The following is a 27,455-nucleotide window of genomic DNA, read 5'->3' on the forward strand; positions in this document are numbered from 1 at the left end:
ATATGTTCCCACCTGAGAAAAACTGCAGCAGCTGTCCGAACTGACCTAATGTTTGTTCCAGCAGTAAAACGGATGTCCTGTCATCAGTTTAGTTATATCACAGCTTCAGCTGGAATGAAAGCAATGATGTGGATGTAGTCATACCTTGGTTCGCGAATGGCTTAGTTGTTGAACAAATCGGCTCCCGAATGCCAAAAATCCAGAAGTAAGTGTTTTGGCTTTCGAACGTTTTTCAGAAGCCGAACATCCGACTCAGCTTCCACTTGAGTGCAGGAAGTTCCTGCAGCCAATTGGAAGCCACACCTTGGTTTTTGAATGCTTTGGGAGTCGAACGAATTAAGTTCGAGAACCAATGTACCACTCTATAAGGGCATTTTGTGAATTCTGAGGGTGAAGACGGAAGATTATACTCAAGCAGCGGACCAAATTGTTAAGCAACTTTCCTACCATCTACAAAAATTACTTCCACCCACTGTTCTTGTAAGCAGAGGGATGAACCGTGCTTTCTCCTGAAAGGTTTTCCTGACTGAAGATGCACTTTCCTATTCTCTACAAACAAATGGAAGTTTGTCCACTCAATTGAATGGAATGAATAAAAAAGGAGCTGACACCAGGATAAAATACTTCAGAACATGTTGCCCTAAAGGACTGCGGTGGCAATTTGCCACAGAATACACCCCTAAGCAGTCTGGAGACCTCAGAGTTCTGCTGCCCCAAAGAATTGCCTATATGGCCCATATAGTGCTCGTCCATGATGCAAAAATATTAATACTAAAGATTTATTAGATTCTTGCTTTAGAAAGGCTCACAGATATAGTAATCCCAAACCCGAGTAAGGTAAAGGACTTAGCAAACAGTTCAGCACACGAGGATAGATTATCTGTGGTCCAACTTTCAAAGGCAGGCTAGTAATTGCCATGCAAATGGCGTGCATTGCTAGGTCCCCCCAGACAATGAGGTTGTTTGTTTCAAGGAAACACCATGCCCCTTTCTTCCAGCGTGTTGTTTATTCCATGTTTAGTTCTGTTCTATGTTTCCCTCAGGAATGGGAAGCAGCCAACATTCTCATCACTCTGATGAAATTTTTTTTGGGGGGATAACTCTTGAGCTTAGTTAGGAGGCTGAGTCACGTGACTTGATTTCACCATTACCAAGGTTTTCAGGCTTTCTCTAGTTCATGGCAAAAGAGCTGGCTGCAGGACTTACCATCTGTCATGGCATTTAAAATATAAAAATGGAATCAGGAGATAGTGCCAGCTTATTACAAAACTGATCCACCGTGTCAAAATGGAGGACATTAGCATGTTCTTTTAGCATCCTGCTGCCAGCGTCTGATGTCAGATTGCTAATCACTTGAAGTCATCTGTCCAAAACAAGCACTGCCAAATCCTTCTTCCAGGCCAGCAGCATCAAACAATGCTGTGAGGTTTACGATGAAATAAAGTGCCTTAACGGACGGTAAAAATCTGATCATTTAAACCCTCATTTAATTAAATGTCACCAGCCCTTGGTGTTTTATTTTTTAATAATCTGCCACAGTATTTATATCTCAATATATAACCAACTGCTTGGCCAAATTCGAACAGCCAGGAACATCATTTTACAGTGATTGAAACAGACACGTATATCTTCATTTCATTAAAATACCTCGTCAAAGTGTGTCTGGTCTGGGCATAACACTCTGGGCATGTCTAGAAGCAATGTCACACAAATTTCACTATAGGTATGCATAAACACACACACGTAGTTAGAATGGTAGCTACATTTATGCATCTATGCATATGAACATGAATATGTACCATCTTAGTTAAACTGGAACAAAAACAGTGGTGTGAATCCAGAATCTGGCTTTTCCCCAGTTTACTAATTAATTAAAAAAAGCAAAATCCCAGATGAGGACAGCAAATCGACACAGAACTGCCGATAGATACAAATTTGTTTCATTAATCAATGTCTCTGCTTTTTAACAGCCTAATCAATGAGTTTAAGTAAAGAATTTCAAATTGTTAAAATACCTCATTGCACTATAATAAATTAAAATATCTCTCCAAACCACACAAAAATAATCTTAAATGTGCTGCCTGAATCAAGATACGGGAATAAGTAGTTTGCAAGGCAGTGGGTGACGTTCAACTAAGTTTTACTTGGAGCAGATACATAAAAACAAATGGGTCTAACTTACTCATGTCTTTAATTTAATGGGTCTACTATCAGTAAAACTTAGTTGAATACCACCCAGAATGTTGCCCTGAGCATGCACACTAACTTTATTTGCAAAGTCTTGATGTTCAAGGAGATCCAGCATTATGTTACATTCTGAATTTTTCTTTCTTTCTTTTTAAAAATAATTTTTATTAAATTTTCCATTTTAACAATCCAATCAAATCACATTAAATATTCCAAATTATACAAATACATATCATATAGTCTGAATTTTCTGCCAAATTATAAATTTTTATTGGGACTTCCCATGCTTCAGGTTCAGGGGGGCTCTGATCATCTTATATCTCTACTGCCTACATTCTGAATTTTTCTTCCAGCTTTAAAACTGAGTGCAGAAACTGAGTGGTGCATCTAGGTAAAACTTCATTTACTTACAGGCGATAATGCTGATGCCCTAGAAAGCGTTCATGGGAGACCTATGAGAATAATAAACAACCTAGAAAGCAGGTTCCAAATGAGCTCGGTTATACCATATTTTTAATGTGTGCTTTTAGGAGACAACTAAAATGTTAACACACAATCCGTTTATCTATATACCACGTTCCCATTATGGACAACTCCTTAGACCACAAAGACATTGGTAGCTATTTCCCATGCGGTGCAGGGAACTGTTCAAGTGCTATTCTTATTTTACATGAGGAGTGGGAAACTGGTGGCCCTTCAGACTACAGCTCCCCTCATCCCTGATCCCTGGCCACATTGGTTGAGGCTGATGGGAATTGGTGTCAAAAAACATATTGTCAGAGTCATGGCCGGCAGAGAAGAATCTCCAGAGGGGGAGGAAGAGGCAGAGGAAAACAGGAACTTGATTCTTTCACACAACGAAAGTGAGATAAGCCCCTCTCCAGAGGAGGAGGAATTGGCTGACCTGAATCTCCAAGAAGTAGGAGGCGGAGCAAGTGATTAGAACAAAGGAAGACCAGCAGGAAGCGGGGCGGGCCTGGCGTATATCTGGCCTTGGGAAGGGCTGGAAGCCAGTCGAGTCAACTGACGCCGACAGTGAGCAATGAGTTGTGGGAAGCTTGGATTGCTGTAAGCCTGTTATTGCTATTAAACCTCAACTTGTAAAACTGCCAGCGTTTCGTGTCTTGTGTGAGAGAAGTGCTAACATGGCATATATGGAAGGCCAGAAGTTCTTCAACCCAACATGGATCTCTTTGCATGAAGATGTCATGCCCAAAAGGAGAATGCTGTACCAGCTCCTGCCATGCATTGACTGTTCCTACTTCCAATCTTGATGCTACTTTTATTAAGGAAAGCAATATTTTTTTCACTGCTTACCTGAACGTATCCCTTGGAGAAGCTGCCTTGCTATGGTGGACATAGCAGACAGCCTGGCCTGCCACATCCATTTGGCTGAAACTTGTAATGGCAACTCCAGGATAGGTGACATACTCAAGTTGTCCATACTGAGGTGGGGAGGTTATCACATAGAGGATCTCCTCTGGCTTCTCAGTGCCATCGACTGCAAGGAGGACGTCAGTCATCAAGTAGCCTCTGTCACCCTTCATCACAGTGAGGGGCTTCGTGAAAACTGCAATGTTTCCTATAGGACACATGGAACATAAATATTAACGATATTTTTTGGTTTGGATTCTTACTAGGCTTCTGCTGGTGGGAGTGTTCCTTGAATGAAATTCCATTCACAAGATGTTCCCATGAGCAGAAAAAGAAGAATGTGACTTATATTGATTAATCCTCCCTGTTGAAATGTATTCTGAAGGGTTGGGGCCCCCCTAGAATTCCGATGGAAATAGAAACAGGAGCATAAATTGCGGGTGTTCATTTATTTGCCCCATGACCAGAATGGAAATCAATTCACTGAATATGAAAGTTATTTGCTAATATCAATATATAATTGATAACTCCCCACCCCAAAATGCAGTGTGTTTCCTGTGCATTGAAATGAATGGTGTAAACTAATAATTAATTACAGTATGTAAAATTCTGCTACCGTAGACAATGAGATGAATAATGTAGTTTTTGTTAGAAGCTGAACTGCAGCAGAACAGAAACAGTACTGTTCATGAAGAACACGGGTTGGAAGGGAAATTGATTTCTTCTTACAACCTTGTTTGTAATAAGTGTAAAGTTTGTACAAACTCCTTGTGATAAGCTCTACAGGATTAGATCACTGTGAATGTGTGAAGCTACCAAGGATCTGCTTGGAGCTAAATTCATACATACCCAGTGCCATTTTTCTGGAAAAAGAGGTGCTGGAATTCAGCGTGAATGCCACTCTTGTTCTCTTATAATAGCAATGGCACTTATCTGAGATCTGCCGGAATTGAGTTATGGCTGAAAAAAAGCCCTGCACATACCCACATAGAAGATCAAGTATGAGCTGCTCCTTAGGAAAAAAAAATACTAGGAGGCATCTTCCCTTACATGTGAAGATTAGATATAGATTTACCTTTTTCCAAGTCCTTGATGGTAATAGGGAAAAACACCTCTGGTGATCTATTGTCTCCATCCCACAGATGAAACACAAAACTGTCCTGCTCCTTTGAGCCAATTGTTCCGGTGTGTATGTATCTCACAGAGTTCATGTCTATGTCATTCTGGGTGCACTTCATCCCATTTTGGAGTGTCTCCCAGTCATGGCCTACCTAAACAAAACAAAACAAAACAAAACAAAAAACCCTATCACTAAACAAAAGAAATACCATTTTAGTGATCAACTGTGTGTAATGCTAGTGACGAGACCTTATAAGCCAGGGGTCAGGGACCAACAACACCTTGGCCTAATTTCATGCAAATGACAAGGAAGAAAAACAAAGGCGAAGGGGTGGGTGTCCTGTCCACATTTGACTGTGGCCCTGCTCACTTTTGGCTCTAACCCTGCCTAGCATTGATTCCAGCCCCACCCAGTGCCACATTGCCCTTGAGAGGAAGCAGGATAAAAGACTTTCTGCCCCAGTTTATAAAGCATAGCTCAGGAGTAGCCAACTTGGTTGGCTAGACTACAATTCGCATCAGCCAGCACGGCCAGTGTTCAAGGATGATGGAAGTTGTAGTCCACAATATCTGGAGTGCCCCTTACTGGCTATCCCTACTGTAGAAAGGTAAAAAAAGGTAAATGACCCCTGGACAGTTAAGTCCAGTCAAAGGCAACTATGGGGTTGGGGCGCTCATCTCGCTTTCAGGCCAAGGGAGCCTGCGTTTGTCCACAGACAGCTTTCCAGTCATGTGGCCAGCATGACTAAACTGCTTCTGTTGCAGCGGGACACTGTGGCAGAAACCAGAGCACATGGAAACGCCGTTTACCTTCCCGCCACAGTGGTACCTATTTATCTACTTGCACTGGCGTGCTTTCGAACTGCTAGGTAGGCAGGAGCTGGGACGGAGCAAAGGGAGCTCACCCCATTGCGGGGATTCGAAATACCAACCTTCTGATCAGCAAGCCCAAGAGGTTCAGTAGTTTAGACCATAGCGCCACCCACCACATAGCCACTGTAGCCTATGGCAATTATATAGTTCAAAAAGCAGGGGTACATATTTGGCTCCTGCCAACCTAGCAGTTCAAAAGCACATCAAAGTGCAAGTAGATAAATAGGTACCGCTCCGGAGGTAAGGTAAACAGCATTTCCGTGCACTGCTCTGGTTCGCCAGAAATAGCTTAGTCATGCTGGCCACATGACCCGGAAGCTGTCTGCGGACAAATGCTGGCTTCCTCGGCCTGTAAAGGGAGATGAGCGCCACAACCCCAGAGTCGTCCACGACTGGACTTAACGGTCAGGGGGTCCCTTTACCTTTACATATTTGGCACACACAGAATTAAAAAGAACAAGAGCCCCGGTGCGCGTTCTTCACACTTCCTATGATCAACATCCTTTGAAACAACTTTGCTGGCAGAAGTTCCACTGATGTGAACAGAACATCCACTACTGGATTGTTCCAAGGATCAGAGTGGAAATTATCTTAGGCACTGCAATGTGTTTCAAGCCATGAGAGACTATTAAGAAACAGGAGGATTACACTGATTCCTATTCTAACCCAATAAGTCTGGGTTCTTCCTTCCCCTCTCCCCCAAGCAATACTTTGTTTGGTTTTTGTAGAAATACAAAAACTGACCTTGAGCTGAAGATGTCCATTTTCTGGGACACTCTCAAATAAATAATAAATTTCTTCCCTTGGGGTGTCTTTATCTTCAGCTGACAGAACAGCACTAGAAATAATTTGGGCTTCGCCCATAGTCACCTCTATCTTACCCTTCCTGCAACAAACAAACAAAGGATCCATCATGTTATTTGTTGAAAAGGCGGATAATTACAGAAATAATGAGAGGAAGAATCAGTCAGAGAACACACACACCCCACACAGATTTCAAGCAAGCAAGGCGTCATTCTGTTAATACAGATGAAGAATGAGGTCTTCAAATACAGTACTGAGATCCTAAATTATGGCTCAGTTCATACAATGGCATGAGGAGTTAGGGATAGAGGAGAAATCCAATTGCATTTGAAGGTGAACCTACATAATTTGCCCTTGACAGAGCAATACACAAACTGAAACACAGTCACCTCTCTAAATGTACACTTCCCTGGTCACGTGATGTGAAAAAATAATAATGCATACACAGTGGCAAAGTATGCTTGAAATGCATATATTGAGGTTGCTTTGCAAAAAGTTATATATTAGGCAAAAATGCCTATATTGGGAGATGTTTGCACTAAAATGGAAAATACACAAATTTGCCTGGAAATGTGGAGAACTCAATTTTAAATGAGAAACTGATTTAAACTGAAATGGTCAGAGTAACCCAGATAGAAAACTACAGCGGAGAAAAGGTCTGAGCCAAAGTTTGGAATGACCACCAGAGGGTGCAAACATTGTAAACTCGTTGCCTTTGATTTGTATACAATATATGTATATGTGTGCGTTATTTTGTGCATACAAGCTGTGTATCTCTGTTTGTAGGTACCTCGGATTCAGATTTGGCTACATTGCTCTCTCTGATCATAACCGAATGTCCTTCACCAAGGATTGTTTTTGTGGAGCGCTGTTGGCATTAGTCTGTGGTTATTTACAAGAGATGAGCTCTATTAATCACTAATTTGCTGTTGTGATCACTGCTGAATCACTTTGTCAGAACACATGCACCAAATTGGAACATGAACATGTGGCTTACTTGCTCAGCACTGGTTTCTCATCATTAACTGGAATGACCTCTACCGAAATGGTTTTTGACACTTTATGTTTCCCATCTGATAGCTGGATTGAAAAGCCATCCGCTAGGCTGTCGGAGTCATCATGCATATACATCAGCCTCATTCCTGGAAGGTGGGATGAAGGGGACAGTAACAAGAGAGAGGGAGAGGGGAGAAGGAGAGGGGGGAGGAAAATTAATCGGTTTCCCTCAAAATCTCTTTCACATCATTTCCCACTGTTTCCATCCTGCTCCCCGCCCCCCACAAGTCTGCTGGTCACAGCCAGCTTGCTTCAACTAGCATGGGACAAGCCTTGAATACAGCAGCTGTTCATTAATCCATCAGCACACCATTGACTCAAAAACACATATCACGGCCTGCTTGACTAATAATGCGCCTTTGAAAACAATCTGCTTTTTTAGAGAGAGAGAGAGAGAAGAATGTGTCTGTTTTGTCATTCATCCATCCCTGTGAAATTTAAAAAATGTTCACCTTCCCTTTTGAGCACAATTAGAAACCATATTTCAACTACTCTAGTGCGATTTGATAAAAATGTTGGGAGGTGCCCCACTGTGGCTCTTCCCAGTTAGCCAATGCAGTATGGGAAGAAACCAAAGGGGTTCCCACACACCAAAAGGACTGTGGTCTAAACCACTGAGCCTCTTGGGCTTGCCGATCCAAAGGTTGGCGATTTGTATCTGCATAACAGGGTGAGCTCCCATTGCTCTGTCCCAGCTCCTGCCAACCTAGCAGTTCGACAGCACACCAGTGCAAGTAGATAAATAGGTATTGCTGTGGCAGGAAGGTAAATGGCGTTTCCATGCGCTCTGGCTTCTGTCACAGTGTCCCATTGCTCCAGAAGTGGTTTAGTCATGCTGGCCACATGACCTAGAAAAGCTGTCTGTGGACAAACGCCAGCTCCCTTGGCCTGAAAGCGAGATGAGCGCTGCAACCCCATAGTTGCCTTTGACTGGACTTTACCATCCAGGGGCCCTTTACCTTTTTTTAAAAAAAACAACCTTAATTGGAAGGAAGCTTCAGCAAACTCAGTGGACCTGACTTTAGGACACAAGTTGTGAAGCTCAGGCACACAAACCTTTCTGAAGATGCAATGACTTGGGATGAAGATTGGGGAGGGGAGGCTGACATTGTGCGTGATGCATGGGCGACAGATGTGATGCCATCATGTGACAGCTTGGCCTCCGTGGCTGGTGGCTCGTCTGCCTTCTGCTCCTCCTGCCACCATCATGGGCTGGGGGCTGCTTCCCCTCTGTGTTAAAAAGAGGAGGAAGAGGATCCACCGTGTCCCTGGCATCACACACAACGGTGTTGCATCTGGGCATCACGTCCGACTTCGTGATGTCACATCCAACGCCCAGATGAACATTGTGACGGCTCAGCTAGCAAATGTTGGGGGGCTCAAAGGGGTCCAGCTTCTAGAAGTCAGTGCCCTGCCTCCCTTTCTGGCTCTTGTGACTCCCCAGCATAGTCTCTGCCCGCTTTCGCCATGCCAAGCATTATTTTATAAATCAGGCTCTGCTTTATAAAGAAATGTTGAAGCTTTGTTGATTGATCGTTTCATTGAGCAGTCTTGGTCTTTTGACAACTCCTCTTCTCACAACCAAAAGCAGAGGGCCTTCCTCTGCACAGCCAACTCAGGCTGCATCTAGCAATTCTTTCATATTATTACAATGCCTTCAGCCACCTATTTTCCAAACTAACTCCCAGTATCTGTAGCCTTGCAAGAAAAGTCCTCCAGCTCCCTTGATCCGTTTGGTTGCAGAAAGACCTGAATGCCATTCACAGTGTAGTTTTATGCATGTCTGCTGAAATGTGAGACTCACTGAGTTTGAGGGCCATATTCCCACCGAATTTACTGTATTTTACTCTGAGTAAACATACGATTGAATTGTTTACATGTCTTAAAGAGATTTGTAGCCTGATCCTATCAAGCATCCTTTATTCAGTCAAAGAAAAGAAAAAAACCCTAGCAAATTATGGTTAGGGGCCCCTTTACCTTTACCTTTATTCCCATGCAAATATGCATAGTACTGTAGTTTAAATATGATTTTCTCATAGAGATGCTGTGTACACATCACCAACCTAAAATACAGCTTTTCCTCAATTCGGATCAAAGCTGGTTTGGAGAAAAATGTATCAAAACACACCACTTCAAAAAATAAAATAAAATAAAATAAAATATTTTTTAAAAAACCACAACATTTCATAAGAAATGACAGTATAAATAGGAAATGCATTAACTATATGTACAGGAAAAGTACAGGGCTAACATGTGTACATCGCTTCCCAAACAGTGGGAGTACACTGGGTGCAGGGTAGATGTGTACACAACCATAGATATATAAAAGACAACCTTTGAACCAGGTGCAGAAATAAAACATGAATATTTCTTATTATCCCACCATCTGGCTGTAACTGTTCTGAAGGACAAACAGGCTGGGAGAGCATTTACCGTTTTTCAAAAGCTCCATGGAAAACTCATGCATAGGAAGTCCGTGGTGCTGGCGACCGTCAGTTGCATGTTTATAGCGGATGATGTCATTGCCATGATTCCCATTAACAAGGAAGCCGTGCTGGGGTTGCCGGAGGACAGTAAAGATCAGGGGATCTTGAGGTATGTCCAGATCAACAGCACTGATTACAGATGGATCCAGTTCCTTCATCTCGCCCTCCTGCACCTGAATGGTCAAAGGAAGTCAGAATTCTTTTGCAGAATGAGGGAATAATATAGACATGGAATTTGTAAGCTTGCTTATGCTCATCTAGTCTGTTCCAATAAGCCATCATTAAATTTTGCTGGTGCTCAAAAGTCCACCTGATCTTAGGTTAAGGTGTATCTCAAAGCATGCATCTCAAAGGTCTCAGACTCAATTCCTATCTTCTCCATGTAAGGCTGGGAGAGACCTCTGTCTGAAACCATGGAGAGTGGCTACCATTCATTGCAGGCAATTATTGGAGGAATTGTTGGAGGAAATGTGGAGTGATGGGAACGTACAGTCATATGTAGTGGGATTGTCCATTGGTTAATGAATTCTGGAAACAGATTGGTATAGAAATATCGGGAATTGTGGGTAGGAAGGTGGAAATATCTAAATTAATGGTTCTTATTAGCCTGAGTAGCACCGAACTAGAAACAAAAGAGGAATGTAAATGGGTAAAACTGATGGTAATTGCAGCCAGACAGGTTATAGCGAGTAATTGGAAAAATGCAGAAGAGCTAGGGGTGAACCAATGGAGGAAAAGACTGAAAAAATTATAATCTTAGAATATCTGTGATGATACATAAAATCAAATGGTTTAAGGTCAGTGAGAAGGAGGAGGATTGGTTTGAGAAGATATTGAATATTTGGGTAGGTTTGAACACTTTGGGGCAATTAAAATGTTAAAAGTTAAATAAACTTTGTGGAGGGAGGAGTGTTAATGTATATAGAATTGTACATATGGTTGATTTGAATATGTTATTATTGATTATGTATACCCAATGTATCAGCCGCCTGGGGGGTTTCACTGTTTGTGTTTTGGTTGTTGGGTGTATATATATATATATATATATATATATATATATATATATATATATAAAATTCATTGTAGACAATAGCGAACTAGTCTGCCTGGACATATGTTCCTAACTCTACTGCCCAGCTCCAGCCACCATTCCTCTAAAAATGCTGTGCAAACAAATGCAAATAAATGGTGGAACTGTAAGGTAGTAAAAGGATTTGGGGAATGGCAGATAAAGTTAATGGACTATGCTGAAATGGCTAAAAAGACCAAACGAGTCAGAAGGAAGACCAATATTTTAATAAATGTATACCTTATCTTAAAGACCATAGTAAACAGTTAAAATCATTAGTAGGATTGGAATATCACTTGTAGTTCAAGGGTGAATTCTGGACATAATGGAAGAGGTAAAGGGTTTGGATTATCATAAAAGATGTGGGAGGAATTGATTAATAATAGGACTCACAAAGGGGAGGATGAAAGTCCAAGAGAAAACTTGTTTTTATTATTTATGTTTGTTATATTTCTCTAAAATTGTAAGTTGGAAAACCAAATAAATTAATTTATTTTTTAAAAAAACAAATGCAAATAAAAAACATGTGAGCCAAGGGATAGGAGATTGGGCAGCAAAAGAAAATGGGGCAAAGAGGTAGAAAGAGCATCCAGGTGATGTTTAGGGACCAGGACAGGTAGCAAGGAGCAGAAGAGCTAAGTGATGGATGGCGACTATGAAGAATAGGGAAGCTGAGTCTTGAACCAGAATAAATCCAGAGCAAGCTTGGAGAAAACTGTGACCCTCCAGGTGTTGTTGGGCTACAACTTCCATTAGCGATGCTGTCTGGGGCTGAGGGAAGTTGGAGGCTTCCCATGCCTGTCGTAGAGGATAGAGAGGCAGATGTGGGTTGATGAGGGCTGCAAGGAAACCAGAAACTCAAAGTGAAACATCTTGAATCATGCATAGTGCACTGGTTTACTTGGGGTTGACTGGATACCCAGGCATAAAAGATGGTGTTCCCAGAGGATGGTCTGAAGGCACATGAGGCCACCACCTTGCCAAAGCTAAGCAGCTCTTGATCTGATCAGTGCCCAAAACAGCTGATCTCCTGGGAATCACATGATGGGCTTCATGATGGATAAAAGGCATTATATAAATGCAAGGAAATAAATAAATGGAATATGCTGAAAGAGTTGTGAGGGGAGGAAGCGAAAGTAAAGACCAGCTATGTTCTCTTTGAGAAAGGAACAACCAGAGGAACACACTATATTTCAATCCTTACTGTAATATTCCTTGCTTCAAATTCTGGCACTTCATCATTCATTGGGTTGATCAATACATAAAACGGTGTCTCCATTGAACGATGCTTTCCGTCAGTGACATAAACCATAAACTGGTCTGCGGTTGGTTCTATTCTCCTGTGCCTGCTCTGGACATAGTTTATGTGCAGACCCTTTATGTTTTTTAGCTGAAATGAGGCTAGATGAAAGAAATGCAAGTTAATACTGGATATGCATCTTCTCCTGTCCTCTTTGAAATAACCTTGCCATTCCCTAACATGTACACTTGTTCGGGCTACAGGTGTTTGTAGAAAAGAGGAGAGATATGCTCTAAAATGCTTCTGTGGATGATATTTACACAGAATGTGTTCCGAGACCTAAGGTGGAGCAAACCCCTCAAAACTTTGGGACAGTTTTAACATCCAGTGGCTGTGGGAAACCAACTAGAAGGGGCTCTCAATTCAGAGCTACTGAAGGTAATGGGGCCCTTTATATGTCCAGCTCTCCTTTGCCAACAATAAATTGTCCCTGATTTTTGTGTTGAATATATGCTATATGGCAATTTATGGACCTAATAGGTATCTAAAGCCATTTGTGCGTGTTGCCATTCAACCAGTCTATGCAGAAGGTAGGCACCCAATATATAGAAATGAGCAAACCAGTGATATTTTAGGGAGCAGGCTATCAAGCAGGGCCCATGACTGACATCATAGGAGTCTACACAACACAAAACACTGTTGCTGTATGTAGGTTTTATTTTATTTGCTTTTTATCTTATATTTTGGAAATGTACATCCAGGTTTTTGTCCCCTTTATTTTTTTGCCCCCCCTCCAAGAGAGTGGGGCCCTAAGCTGTAGCTTGTTTAGCTTACACCTAAATCCGGCACTGGCACCATAAATTTCTGGCAAGTACAGAAATGAGGGACAGACGTACCGATGAAGGCAGACAATGGCAAAGGAGGGTTAACTTGTAATACTCTGTAATTACCCACATTGTCCTGAAGAGACTTAGCATCACTCTCTTCATCACAATGGCATCCACCTGGCATTCATTGGAAAACCAGAAGAGGTGGGGGCTTAAGGCAGCAGCATTGCAGTGGTGGAGTGGCTCAGCTGGTAGAGCATAAGACCCGTAATCTTAGAGCTGTGGGTTCGAGCCCCACTTTGGGCAAAAGATTCCTGCGTTGCAGGGGTGTGGACTAGATCAGTGTTCCCCAAACTTGAGTCTCTGTTTTTTGGGACTACAATTCCCATCATCCCTACGTAGCAGGGCCAGTGGTCAGGGATGATGGGAACTGTAGTGCAAAAACAGCTGGAGCCCCAAAATTGGGAAACACCGGACTAGATTATCCTAGTGGTCCCTTCCAACTCTACAATTCTTTTGATTCTTCACTGGTAATGGCCCCTGCATACATTTGACCACAGGAAGGCAAAATGGACTGCAGAGGTGTTGGCAATGTGCCTAGATTTAAATACAAGTTGCCTTTCCCTGTAGCACACATACCTATGCTTATTCCCACATTGCTTTTCTCAAAGCCAGGGGAAGGCAATATATTCTCTATGTACCCAAATTGGGGAGGAGAAGCTAAAACAAGCTGCAAGTCATCTGCTTTCGTGTCAGGATCAGCGGCAGACAAGTGGTTAATTGTAATGGCAGCCGAGGTGCCCTCGTCCACAACAAACATGGCACCTGCAAACAAATGATACAGTGATAAGTACTAGTCACAGGTAGGTAGCTGTGTAGGTCTGCTGTAGCCGAAACAAAATAAATAAATTCCTTCCAGTAGCACCTTTGAGACCAACTAAGTTTGTTATTGGTATGAGCTTTCGTGTGCATGCACACTTCTTCAGTGATAAGCACGTTGTGACTTAAGTAGCCGGAATTGCAAAGCTAAAGAAATGTCTCAGATAACTGGTGGTGAAAGCCATCGTTCAGCTGCTTGATAGCAATGTTTTCCAGTCGTGCCGTACCAATGACTCTTCATCCTCACCAATTGAATGAGGAGGGAGAAGGGGGGGGGGACCACACTTGCAAAACAATTCTGCTGATAAGCTATTCAGTATGGTTTATGCAGTGCTCAAGATCGGTTGTTACCTCTGTTTGTCACAGCATTAATTGCCTGAGAGCTGTTATGAATTGCTCATAATGAACCATTTTTCATGCATCAGTGCTTAATTTCCCTGCTGGGACAATCCTTCATTTCCAGAACATTGCTTAGGTGATAGACTGCAAATCACAAAGTTACTCATACATACCTCATTGAAAAGTAGTGTACATGCACACATTACTGGCAAAAGAGCTGCCTTTCGTATAACACCACTCAGTTATTAAAAAATAAACAACTATTGAAATTGTCACAGAGAATTGATGCAGTGTCTGGTCTAGGCATGTAGGACTCATTTAGGTTATGTGATTTTTCCCCCCATGGAAATCCCTTACTTCAACATTTTTAAGCTAAGCATGCACGGAACAACTGTCTCAAGCCATCTTAAAAGAAAGAAAGAGATGGAAAGACGATTCTGTACCAACCAAGGAGGAGTGGCAGATTAAATTAATGGACTATGCTGAAATGGTAAAACTTACTGGAGCAATAAGTAACCAAGAAGAAAAAAACTTTATTAAAGAATGGGGGAAATTTGTGGAATATTTGAAAAGTATTTGTATAGATTTAAGTTCATTGGCAGGATTAATTTAAAACCAAGCAGTTAAAATTAATGTTAAAGGAAAAGTAGGGAATAATTAATAATTGGAATAATGAGGAAAATGCATTGTGAAGAATTAAAAAATATAAGAAACCACAAAGTGGTGCGGTAAATATACATATGTCTATTGGGAAAATATTGGATTTGTATGTTTGTAAAAAAGTTTTAAAAACTGAAAAACAATTTTTTTAAATAAAAAAATCTTTGTACAGTGGCTTGAAAACCTTAAGTGCTTTGTAAATAAATTAGCATAGACAGTTCAGCATTGTTCTAATATGCCCTGAATCATAATCTTAAATTCTCAACAAGCCAGCTGGGCATACAAAAAATAAAATAAAATAAAATAAATGTAAAGATGTTTTACCAGTAACAATGGATGGTGGTTGGTTGTCTATAGGAAATATTGTGATGTTAATATCATATACTGGAAAAGATTTATGAAGCGGAACAGGAGGAAAAGGAGATTCATCATAACAACACTCATTTGTTGGTCCAATTTCATCATCCGAGACAACAAAGGTAAGGATATCAAATAAAGGGGTCAAGCCAATCTCTCCACCTGGGGAAAACAAAGAAAGAAACAACAAGAGATAAAACAGGATATTTTTGCAATGCAAGAAACATTTGTTTAAAATGCCGAGGTGCAAAATATTTTCAGCAATAGTCATGAAGAAGAAACGAGAAGAATGGGAGGGATTTCTAAAATTACTCAGTTATGGTAACTTATTCCTTCCAACGATGATGGCTAAACTGTGGTGCTCCAGATTTTGTTGGACTCCACCTCCCATCCACCATGATCAACACAGCCAATGGTCAGGAAGATGGAAGTTGTAGACCAGAAAGCCACTTCCGAGCTGGAGAGGAGGTGGGGTTGCGGGCCCCACGCCCTCCCCACATGCACGGGGGCTGACTCACAGCCCCCGCGAGACTGGGGGAATCCTCAGACGCATCATCTCCCTGGCCAGCAAATTGGCTGGCTAGGGAGGCGTGGCCCGGGCTATTTAGGGCCAGCGCGGCCGAGGATTTCCCTCTCTTCTTTGCTCCAGCTGCTCGCATTGGTAAGGGTATTGTTATGCAGATGAGAAGGGGGGAAGGAAGCGCCATCACCTTCCCCCAAATCGAAGGGTAGTCCGGTAAAGGATTCCGGGGGGCGTTGCCCTGTCCGAAGCCTATGGAGGTGTGGGCCTAAGGCACGCCCCCGAGCAGTGACCCTGGGGAGCTCCTAGTTGATGTACATCAGCAGGACTCCCCATACTGGCGGTTAACCCTGATTCAAGCAATCAGGCTGAAGCCGGTTAGTCGATAGGACCAATGCCTAAGCCAATGCCACTCAATTCCTGCAATCAATAAAAGACTACCCCCAGGAAAAAATGTTAATCTAATGATCTAGAAATCAATACATATGTCTATCACTTAAGAGATAAGCCATATATAGGAATTATTAATGTTAAAGCAATTCTATGTTCATGTTTCTGTATTTTCCCCAATAACCATTTGGGAAACAATTGGCAAGTATTATGAAGTCCCATTGCTTAAAATTGGTATGTTCCAATCTCTTTTACAGAAATAAATGAAACTGATAAGCGCTTCCAGTTGGCTTGGCTATGGCCAGTATGTTTTTATTTCCAAGGTACATCCATTATTATTCAATAAGGGTTGGATCCAGAGATCGACATGAAGAAGTGGGCAGGTGGAAGCTGATTTCTCTCTCACCCTGCAAACTGCCCCCAGCAGCTCCCTGAAAAGTATCTGCAAAATTACATACTATAATAACAAACAAAACCAATACCCCCCCAATGGAGCCTTTATCCCCAAGATAGGGTTGCAACCACTTATAATGGAATTTCATGTAACAGGAATAAAGACTTGGCCTGGATAGATAAAGGTTGCGATACGTCCAGAATTTTCCGGATAGAGCCGGTATTCGGCCCTCGTAAACAGCGTAAGGGTGGAAATTGGTAAAAATATGTCTGGGAAAATCTGGACGTTTGGCAGCCTATGTCAGAAGTATAGATTTTGGCAAATTTCATTTAAAAATAGCTCATTTTTTTGAGATTTTGCAAAGAAAGCTCAACTACGTTGGCCAAACTTTTTGAAATATGGCAACCCTATGATATATGATCAGAGCATTGCTCACACTTACTTGTATGTTCGTATTCCACTGCTCCAGAAACAACATCTACTTGTGGAAAGCGATCCACCACAATCCCATCTTTCTTCACAACCCCATATTTAGGATTTCGAGCGAGCATGAACATCAGCTGCATGTCTTCACTGTCTTCATCAGTAGCATAAAGGTTCTCCGAGGTGATGGCCACTGCCTGACCCTCTGGGCATTCGATGGAGGGAATGAGGTCAGCATTCATGACAGGAGGTTCATCATTTACTGGATTCACCTGGAAAAAATATGCTTGAGAGCAAAACTGTGCTGGCCATTCATTTCTGTGTGTAAGCATGGTTGTGCCTACAAATTGTGGAAACCCATGCATTCGCTTACAGATAGGCTATCCTAAGGCAGATCTTTGCATTTCATGGTAGGAAATTTGTCAATGTTTCTAAATATAGGTGTCACATCTCCACATGTGCAAACATGAAAGGGAGCACTGACATAATATATTAAGAAAAGAAAAGCAGCTTTGGAATGACAGATATTGAACAGTGGGGGAAGGAGATGTTTAACCTTTTCCCAGCCCATATATTAAGTCAAAATCCCACCTCCTAACCAAAGGGTTATGGGGGGAGGGGAGAGAGAGAGAGAATTCTGGAAAGTACAATTTTGAGCAAGGAAATGGTGGGCCAGGAAAGGGTTAAGCACCCCTCCTTCTACTACTTGTCTTGAAAATGAATCACTTCCCAAGCTTATTTTTATGGCATCCATATTCCATCGCATGCATTTGGATAAAGGTAAAGGGACCCCTGACCATTAAGTCCAGTTGTGACCTACTCTGGCGTTGCAGCGCTCCTCTCGCTTTATTGGCTGAGGGAGCCGGCGTACAGCTTCCGGGTCATGTGGCCAGCATGACTAAGCTGCTTCTGGCGAACCAGAGCAGTGCACAGAAACGCCATTTACCTTCCCGCCAGAGCGGTACCTACTTATCTACTTGCACTTTTGACGTGCTTTTTAACTGCTGGGTTGGCAGGAGCAGGGACCGAGCAACGGGAGCTCACCCCATCACGGGGATTCGACCCGCCGACTTTCTGGTCGGCAAGTCCTAGGCTATGTGGTTTAACCCACAGCACCACCTGTGTCCCATGCATTTGGATATAACCCCATAAACGTACACTTAAAAAAATATATAAATTTTGATGCAGCTATTAAAAAACCATGCAGGTTTTTGTGTGTGTGTTTTTGCTGTCTAATGCAGAGAAGAACATATCTTTCAGAATATCTGAATTTCTTGCTAAGGCTCTACAGATCCATGCTACATTTTAAAGGAGGTATGGGAAATGATGTATCCTTTAATGGTTAAGGACTATAAATGCAGATCACTACTATTATTATAGTATTATTATTTCTTATGTGTATATTGGCTGTTTGCTAAAATGCAATAAACTGATTGACTGACTTGATGCAGCACCTATTTGTCTCACTGAGGGTCCAGAACTGTAGAAACATAACCCTCTGCGAACACCCCTAGTGTACTGATATCTTCCTAATTTTTAAAATAATGGGCTTTATACAACTCCACGTAAACCTACTGAAATGGATGGACTCAGTGCTTTTTTTCTAGAAAAATAGGTGCCGGTATTCACCATGAAGTTGTTACAGTAAGTGTCACATTTTTAAAAATAAATAAATAAAAGAAGTGCCGGTACTACGTACCCTTCAGTTACCCCCCCCCCACAAACAACAACAACAACAACAACAACAAAACAACAACAACGCACTGAATGGACCTAAGTTAATCACACCCATTAATCTCCATGTGGCTACTCAGAGTATGAGCAACATTAACTAAAACATCCCAATATATCCAACCTGATTTTTGACTTTTAATAAACTAGGGAGTTTTAGCAAACAATGGTAGGGCCAAATTTATACAAAACACAGCACAGTGTTTATTTGCAAGTGGTTTCAAGTCCTTTAAGGATGAAACATTCATACGTAAAAATAAAGCATCTCTCTTTTGCTGATGCATTGCATTTTTCAGCATTTAATTCTGAGTGGATTCATCCCTGACAGTACAGGAAAAACTGAAAGGTGCAGGTATCTCTTACTATAGTACCCATCAAACACATATAACATAATCCTCAAAAGTGCAGAAGAATCCTTATCTCGTCCAAGACCTCCCAGTTTCTAAAGCAACCACAAAGCCCCTGAAAATTGTCATCTTCTTGAGAACTAATATTCTGATGAATCTCACACTGACCTGAACTTGCAGAATGAACTCAAAGGAATTGATACCGTCTGTAGCTGCAAGCAGGATACGGTCCAGCAGAACCTCAGAACCGTCGTGAAGATACCTGCAGGGATAAGATTCTGAACTCATTTCAAATGTTTGCATTGTTACCACTGCTGCCATCAGCACCACACACCTATTACAATGTGCAATATATAGGAATTCACAGTCCTTGCCCAGAGATCTAACGAATCTACGTTAGTAGTTAAAGATAGAGGTGAAAGGCAAAGAAAGGGGATGGGGCATCAAAACTTAGGAAGGAACATAGGAAAATGCATTATACTGAGGCAGAACATTGGTTCACCTAGTTCAGCACTGTTTACATTGAGTGGCAGCAGTTCTTCGGGGTTTCGGACACCCCTAGCCCCAACTGGAGAGGCCAAAGATGGAACCTGAGACCTTCTGCATGCAAACCACTGAACTATGGCCTCCCTTGAGTTCAGGTGGACTTCTGAGCGCCTGAAGCCACTGCCTGTAGGAGAAGCTGGGATACCAAGCAGTTGTTTTGTCTGCCAACCCTTGCCAGGCCAGAACCTGAGGCAAGCTTGCCTTTTGCCCAGTGGCTGAAAAACATCGCTGCTCCTTTCGGCAAGGAGTCTTTTGATTCACAATAAAACCTAGTGCTGATTGACTGGAATAGATGGGATTGGCATTTGTGTGCTTGATAATCCAATTTCTTACTACTTTATCGTTCTGCAAAATAAATTAGGGTATTCATTTATTTCAATTTCTATACCGCTTTATATTTTTAATAAAAATCTCAAAGCGGTGTACAGCATATTAAATCAATATAAGAATAAAACAATAGCCGGGTGATGTTCCTCCGGCCTCATGAAGAGCCTCTTCAGTAAGGCTGGTGAGTCTGGCCAGGTGGAAAGGGCCTTGTGGGGAGCCGCCTTCACACTCACAGCCGGGCGATGTATTTATTTGCATATTTATAACCTGCCCTTTCATTTAAAAAAATCAATAAAAAAAATCAAGTGCAATATACAACGTATAAAAATAAAATCAGTAAAAAGCATCCACAAAACCATAAATAATATTATTTCCAGTACTCTCTTCAGGGTATCAGACAGGGCCCTTTCCCTGTCATACCTGAAGAAGCCGGAGGTTGACGTTATGGTCCTCCTTTCTCTTCCTCCTTCACTGGAGTAGTTAGTAGTGGTACTGATACCACCACAGGGATTAATTTAACGCTGCACTGGGCATGCTTCACTTACTTACCTTCAAGGCTTACTTACTGCCCGTTGTGTAACAACAGCAGTAACTATAAAGCTTCCCTCCCTCATTAAATTAGGTGGCTGAAAAAAGAATCCAGGAATGGGCATGAAATAATCTTTGAGTTCGGTTTTGGTACTGCTGACAGATTTAACAGCTGAGCGTTCTCAGAGAATGTCACCCCACTAGGCCAGTATTTTTGCCAGTGGTGGCAGACCTTAGGTTTGTAATAATGAAGTACAGTGGTACCTCGGGTTACAGACACTTCAGGTTACAGACTCTGCTAACCCAAAAATAGTACCTCAGGTTAAGAACTTTGCTTCAGGATGAGAACAGAAATCGTGCTCCGGCGGTGCAGTGGCAGCGGGAGGCCCCATTAGCTAAAGTAGTACCTCAGGTTAAGAACAGTTTGAGGTTAAGAACGGACCTCCAGAACGAATTAAGTTCTTAACCAGATGTACCACTGTACTTCTTCATGCAGCACATAGCTAAACTCACTCTTATCGGAGGCAGTGATGCCCACCAACTTGGATCACATTGAAAAAAGGATTAGACCTATTCATGAAGGAAGAGGCTACTGGCCACATGGTCCGAGTTCCACTTGCATTGTCAGAAGCAACATGCTTCTGAACATCAGTTGCTCGGAATAAGTTGTTGGGCAAGATCTTTTTATGTAAACAAAACAAAACAAAATAGGTCCCACAAGCCTGAAGTCTGCCCTCTCCTGCTTTGCAGTGGAGCGGAAAAGGCCCTGTCTCAAAAAACAAACACAACCAACCAACCAAAACAAGCATATCAGAGACGATGTTCTGTACCAGCCTTCACTGGCATTCTAGCTTTGTAGCTGCAGGGGTGTGTGTGTGTGTGTGTGTGTGTGTGTGTGTGTGTGAGAGAGAGAGAGAGAGAGAGAGAGAGAGAGAGAGAGAGATTCCAACCTTTGATCCTCAATCTACAGGTCAATTGCTGGAGTTCATCAAAACATACATTACAGTCATTTGTTTCGGCTCTCAGTACTGTTTTGATTCATGGGTTGAATTAGCAGAATCTACATCAAGAACAGAGCAGGCATATATATATTCAGCGCCTTCTAACCTGACTTTGGACAGGTGCAGGTCTTCACAGGTGAGCCAGTCCCCCTGATTCATAGGAATCCCAGCCAGCTCAACAGCTCCGTGAAGAGGTGGCCTTAGCAGATGGATGCGGATGTTCTCCTGTTTGGTGTCCACATCTGAAATCAAAATGTGGCCCTCTGTAATGGTACATGACCCCCCTTCTTCTACTTTCAAGTTGTTTGTGAACACCTGAACAGAAGGAAAGAGAGAAAAGTTCCAGTCTTCCTCTCAGAAGATGCTTTTGTTGATCCTTTTACCTTGAGGTAATCTTTTTTTACCACATCATTTTGCACAGCTGAAAAAGGGGAGATGATCTACCTACAGTATTTGCAGGACGGCCACAGTGCAAGCTTTATACAATTGTAATTAAGCCAGGAATACGATTTTAGAAAAAGAAAGAAACTAGGGTAACCAACGACACACACAAACACACATATATTGGTTGCGTTTTGTGAAATTTGCCCCTGTTTGGCTACATTTAGAGTTAGTGAGATCCCATAAATTTAAAGAAATATTATACAGTAGTATGATGAACTTGTGAGCAGAATTTGAGCTATGGGCAATAGAAGTAATTCGAGTATATTATTGTGATTATGATTTGATAGATAGAAGATCAGATGTGGCAGATGGAGAGAAACAACAACTCCATGGAAAAAGAGGTGGGAAGTTGGAAAAATAAGAGAAAAGACAAAACTGTGTTTTGACTGCATATGTTAAAAATGTTGAAACAATAAAATATATTTTTTTATAAAGGAGGGAGTAAGCACTCCCATTACAGCCCACCAGTATTTCCATGCAAATGATACAATCTGCCCTGTATTCACATTAATGAAAAGCCACAAGCTTGGGAAACACATGTTTGTCCAAATAATGTGTGGTTTCTATTCTGAGACAGCAGGATGGAAAGCAAAACTTATCCTTCTTAAATGTGTTTAGGGAAGACATGATCTAATGCTAAAAATATTATACTTTGATTTCATCATTCAAGAGCCGAAACAACAAAAAGGAAAAAAATTCACAAGCCCAAACAACAGCTTCTTCTTCTTCTTTAGCTAAGTTCAACCCTGAACAATGTCGAATATCTAATTTTCTCTTGTTCCTGTTAGCATTACAGTCATACCTCTGGAGCTTGATTGTCTACTGGGACAATGGTAATGTTAAAACAGATCCCCTGCAAAGTGTTGCCATGTCGATTGCTGACTGAAAATGTGAAATGGATATACTGAGGCTCAGGGCCGATATCTTGCAACGGCGGCATGTAAGCCACTTTCATGTGGTTTATGGCATGCTAGGAGCAAAAAAACAAACAAAATGTAAGGGATATATTCACCCCCCCAATTCCCAAATCTAAACTTGCATTACTATCCACGGTATAGTATACCTTGCATTCAATACAGTAGGGTTGGAGAACCTACAACTTCCATCAGCCCCAGCCACTTGGCCAAAGGATGATGGGAACTGTAGTTTAACAACATCTACAGGGCCACAGTGTGCTACTCCTGGTAAACATAAAGGGTACAGTAATAAACTCCACTGGTTTTCTAATCATCATATACCTGCAGGTATATGGCGATACAGTGGTACCTCGGGTTACATACCCTTCAGGTTACATATGCTTCAGGTTACATACGCTTCAGGTTCCAGACTCCGCTAACCCAGAAATAATGCTTCAGGTTAAGAACTTTGCTTCAGGATGAGAACAGAAATTGTGCTCCGGTGGCGCAGTGGCAGCAGGAGGCCCCATTAGCTAAAGTGGTGTTTCAGGTTAAGCACAGTTTCAGATTAAGTACGGACCTCCAGAACGAATTAAGTACTTAACCCGAGGTACCACTGTATACAAACTTAATAAATAATAATAATAATAATTACAGTAAGATCCCATATACAGTCGTACCTTGGAAGTCAAACGGAATCCAAATCATCAGAAAACCAAACTGTAGCTTCTGATTGGCTATAGGAAGCTCCTGCAGCCAATCAGAAGCTGCAGATGTTCGGGTTCCAAAAGAAGGTTCATAAACTGGAACAATTACTTCTGGTTTTGTGGCGTTTGGAAGCCAAAACGTCCAAGTTCCACAACCAACAACCAAGGTACAACTGTACAACTGTATGACGTGAGGCTACTGGGTGACAGGTTTTAACCTTGATAACTAACCTGTGTGAATGATATCAGTGACGGAGTAGCAGGATCCTTAATCAGTTTAGGAATGCTGTCAACCATAAACAGTTTCCCAGCGTCCATGTGGCTGCACAGAAAGGTATTGTCATAATAGAGAACACATATGCAGAATCATATAACTTTTTAAATAGCAAAAGAAGATACAAATGTACATCCCAAAACTAATTTCCCTCACCAGAAATAGTCACCATCTCCCCTTTAGGATTATATATTTTTACTCTGACCCCCCCCCCCCACAATTATTTCCTGTATCATAAAGGGATGGACTTTTGCTTAGAAACACTGAAAAAGGGACTAATTCTTCTCAGTTGTGAAAAGGTCACCCTGAAATGCAAAGTTGGAATCACTGTATTACTACTCATAAATATTAGCACTTAAAAAACACACAAAAAACTTTATGGAACTCTTTTGAACTTTTACAGCTGTCTGGAACTTCCTAAAACTGTTTTGAACTTTCTAGAAGAAGAATCCAAATATTGGTCTATATGGAAAGCTTTGAGGGCAAACAACTAAACTTAACTTTTAATATTTGTTTCAGTGGCAATATACAATGTCACACAAGAACCTCTGTTTATTCTAAGCAATAAGAAGTTATGCACAGTGTTTGAAATATTGTACAAGCATTAGAAAATTTGCAAGCTCTAATCTTCCTGTATTATAATACATGCTATGCATGTTATATAATACATTATAGAGTTGCATATACAAAAATCGATTCATTGATTTCGGGGTGACCTTATTTCAAAGATTTGGAAATGACAATTCATTCCTTTTTTTAAGGCAAAAATTCATCTAACTAAGCTACAGGAACATGAAAGAAGTTATAACCCTACTCCCCATCTCTACTGTTTCAGATAATTTTACAATGGATTGGGAAATCAAAGCAAGCAAAATTTGAAATGCAATTAGGATGTGTATGCATGTAGCTTATTGCCTTTTAACCTTAATTTCCTGTCATTTCATCCATCTATCAGTGCTATGTGAAGCCACACGGTCAAAACCTTGGATGGTGAACTGATTGTAGGGTTCATGCTTTGCGGTCTATATCCAGTTGTTTGGACTGTGCTTGCTGCTTCAAAAAAGATCTGAGCAGTTGAATAGGAGACATCAATTCTCAGAACCTAGGGCTGCCATACGTTTGGGATTTCCCTGATTTCCTTGGATTCATACGTCAGAAATAGCATCTGAAAATCGGTACAAATGTCCAGGAAAGCCCAGGCTTATGCAAATCCATGTCAGAAGGCGTAATTTTTTTTTTTTGGGGGGGGGGGTTTGCAGAAAAAGCTCAACAACTTTAGCCCAAAAAACAACTCAACAACTTTTGTGTCCAAATTTTCAATTTTTTTTAAAAAAATGGCAACCCTACAGAACTGCACTTTCACATCTTCTCTCAAAGCAGATTTGAAATTTGGGGGGCAGTGTTTTGCTTCCTGCTGGCTCATTATCTTCTGACCGCTGCTGTGCTTCACCATGTATGTTTGTGTGCATTAACAGTTTTACATCTGTTCATAAATTAAGGATGGAAAATGACAGTGGTAGCTAGCAAGGCCGAGACTGGCACCATGTGGGCAATGAAGAAGAAGGGGAAATAGGCTTTGGTCAGACTCCTTTGAAAACATTCTTAACTCCCCTATCCAAGGAACACAAATACAAATGCTAATTACTAATCAGAATTTTGCTAGGTCATCACCAGCTCTGCCATGCAACATTTTGAAAATGCACCCTTTTCTTATGAGAAGTAACCATTCACACAAGCCTTACTGGTGTACAGAAGAGAAGAATGGGGGAGAAGTTATAGTATAGATGATCTCCCTTTCCTGCGCTTCTCTGTCGATATAACTGAGATGTTTCTTTGTTAGATGGGCGATCTCAGTTTCCTTGACAGTTAGATGGCGGCTCGTCCCTGAAATTTCTTTGGGAAGTTGATCATCTGAAGGAATTATGTGCACTCTGACTTCCTAGTGTAAGGATTTAGAAAACCATTATATAGTGGTGGTGGTCAGGACACCCAGGTCATTGGAAATATTGCAGCAAAAAGGCCATGGTGTTTAGATAGCGTTAGACAATAAGCATTTAGCATCTGCTGGAAGAACTGACAAGACAGGAAAAGATGCTAAAATATTCTTCAAGTGTCCTGTGATTCAATAGATTTCTGTTAAAGTCACTATTTGAAAACTTTACAATGTATTTTTTCATGAGATCTTAAACTTGGGTTCTTGAACTGCCCATGACTGTTGTTTTTAAAGATGTCTACATACAAGTTCAATTTGTTGAAACCCAGACAGACAGAACAGACAGAAAGACAGATATTACAAATAAATCCCAGCATTTTCTGTTATCCAGATTGTGTCTAATTATTCAACATATTAAGGAAATTTCAGGTTTTCTGTTTGCCTGCTATGCAATCCCTTCCATGAACATTGATACATAGCCTTGAAATTTGTGAAGCACTTTAGTTATATAATGGGCTGAATCCTTCTGGTTTAAGGAAAAGTAGACTATCACATTTTACAGTATACTCCTATGTATGTTTAAAAGGTAAAGGGACCCCTGACCATTAGGTCCAGTCGTGGACGACTCTGGGGTTGCGGCGCTCATCTCGCTTTATTGGCCAAGGGAGCCGGCGTACAGCTTCCGGGTCATGTGGCGAACCAGAGCAGCGCACGGAAACGCCATTTACCTTCCCGCCGGAGCGGTAATTATTAATGTACTTGCACTTTGGCGTGCTTTCGAACTGCTAGGTGGGCAGGACCTATGTATGTTTACTTGGGAGAAAATCCCACAGTGAGCATGTTTAGCAGTGGAGTCCACAAAAAAACTATGCTGCCAACATTAAGTGAAAAGCATAAAAAGTCAACAATAAAATGACATTCATAAAACACAGGTGTCATTGTGTTCTCCCTCGTGACCTTGCAATATATCCCCCAATGACATACCTGAGTTTCAGAAAGATTGGGAGGATCATTACAGTCACACAGAACAAATTCAATGGAATCTTCAAATATTTCTCCTCCTAAGTGATGGTAGTAAATGATCCCATTGAATAGATCTTTCTGAAGAAATTTAGTGACAGGATAACCTGGTGAATCACAGAAGAAAATACATTTTAGACCTATAAGAATTAGGGCCTTGTATTTAACGCCATAATGGTGCTCCTGTGAAGGCTTTGTGGTTTTTCTAAAATAAAAAACCCAAGTATTTTACTGATACCTCCACTATGGAGGAGAATATGACCCTTTATAATAAAAATAATAATGGTGAAGCTCTCTGCCACACGCCTCAGTTATCTTCCATTTAGCATGTCTGACATTATCTTCTCCCTTAAAGCTGCCAGGGATCTTCGGACCATGAAAATATCCTTGGCTGCCCAAGTCCTTTTTAATGAAAAGCAAATAAAGAAATTTCTCCTGAGAAATAAACATTTATGAGGAAATGTTTTACCAACCAAACTCAAAGCAACCCATTAGCAGTCTATCAACTTTCTTGGGCATGACCGAGGTGTACACATTGGTTTTCTTCATTGGCTAGGGATTATTAGACAAAGGACTATAGCGTCTAGCTTGCCTAAATGCAAAATAGAGGGGAACTGTGAGAAACTAGCCTATTGCAAAAAGGCAACAGTTACATTTGCTGCACTGCCTCCCACTGGCATGAATGCTGCCCGGAATGGAATGAG

General features: G+C 41.4%; 1 protein-coding gene across 1 annotated transcript in view; it reads right to left on the bottom strand.

The window, feature by feature from the left end:
- Positions 1–27,455, bottom strand: part of FREM1 (FRAS1 related extracellular matrix 1) — a 77,108-nt gene that overhangs the window by 25,844 nt on the left and 23,809 nt on the right. The window contains exons 10-24 of the mRNA XM_083482097.1: positions 26,716–26,858; positions 25,541–25,737; positions 23,756–23,846; positions 22,724–22,891; positions 21,584–21,792; positions 19,244–19,337; positions 17,017–17,269; positions 15,238–15,432; positions 13,675–13,860; positions 12,173–12,369; positions 9,847–10,072; positions 7,355–7,499; positions 6,298–6,439; positions 4,637–4,832; positions 3,505–3,769 (exon numbers count right to left, since the gene is read on the bottom strand). Of these exons, the coding sequence (XP_083338223.1) occupies positions 3,505–3,769; positions 4,637–4,832; positions 6,298–6,439; positions 7,355–7,499; positions 9,847–10,072; positions 12,173–12,369; positions 13,675–13,860; positions 15,238–15,432; positions 17,017–17,269; positions 19,244–19,337; positions 21,584–21,792; positions 22,724–22,891; positions 23,756–23,846; positions 25,541–25,737; positions 26,716–26,858 (2,707 nt within the window). The remainder of the gene's footprint in view (positions 1–3,504; positions 3,770–4,636; positions 4,833–6,297; positions 6,440–7,354; positions 7,500–9,846; positions 10,073–12,172; positions 12,370–13,674; positions 13,861–15,237; positions 15,433–17,016; positions 17,270–19,243; positions 19,338–21,583; positions 21,793–22,723; positions 22,892–23,755; positions 23,847–25,540; positions 25,738–26,715; positions 26,859–27,455) is intronic.

This window comes from Podarcis liolepis (assembly GCF_965112155.1).
Source record: "Podarcis liolepis genome assembly, chromosome: 17".
Lineage (NCBI taxonomy): Eukaryota > Metazoa > Chordata > Lepidosauria > Squamata > Lacertidae > Podarcis > Podarcis liolepis.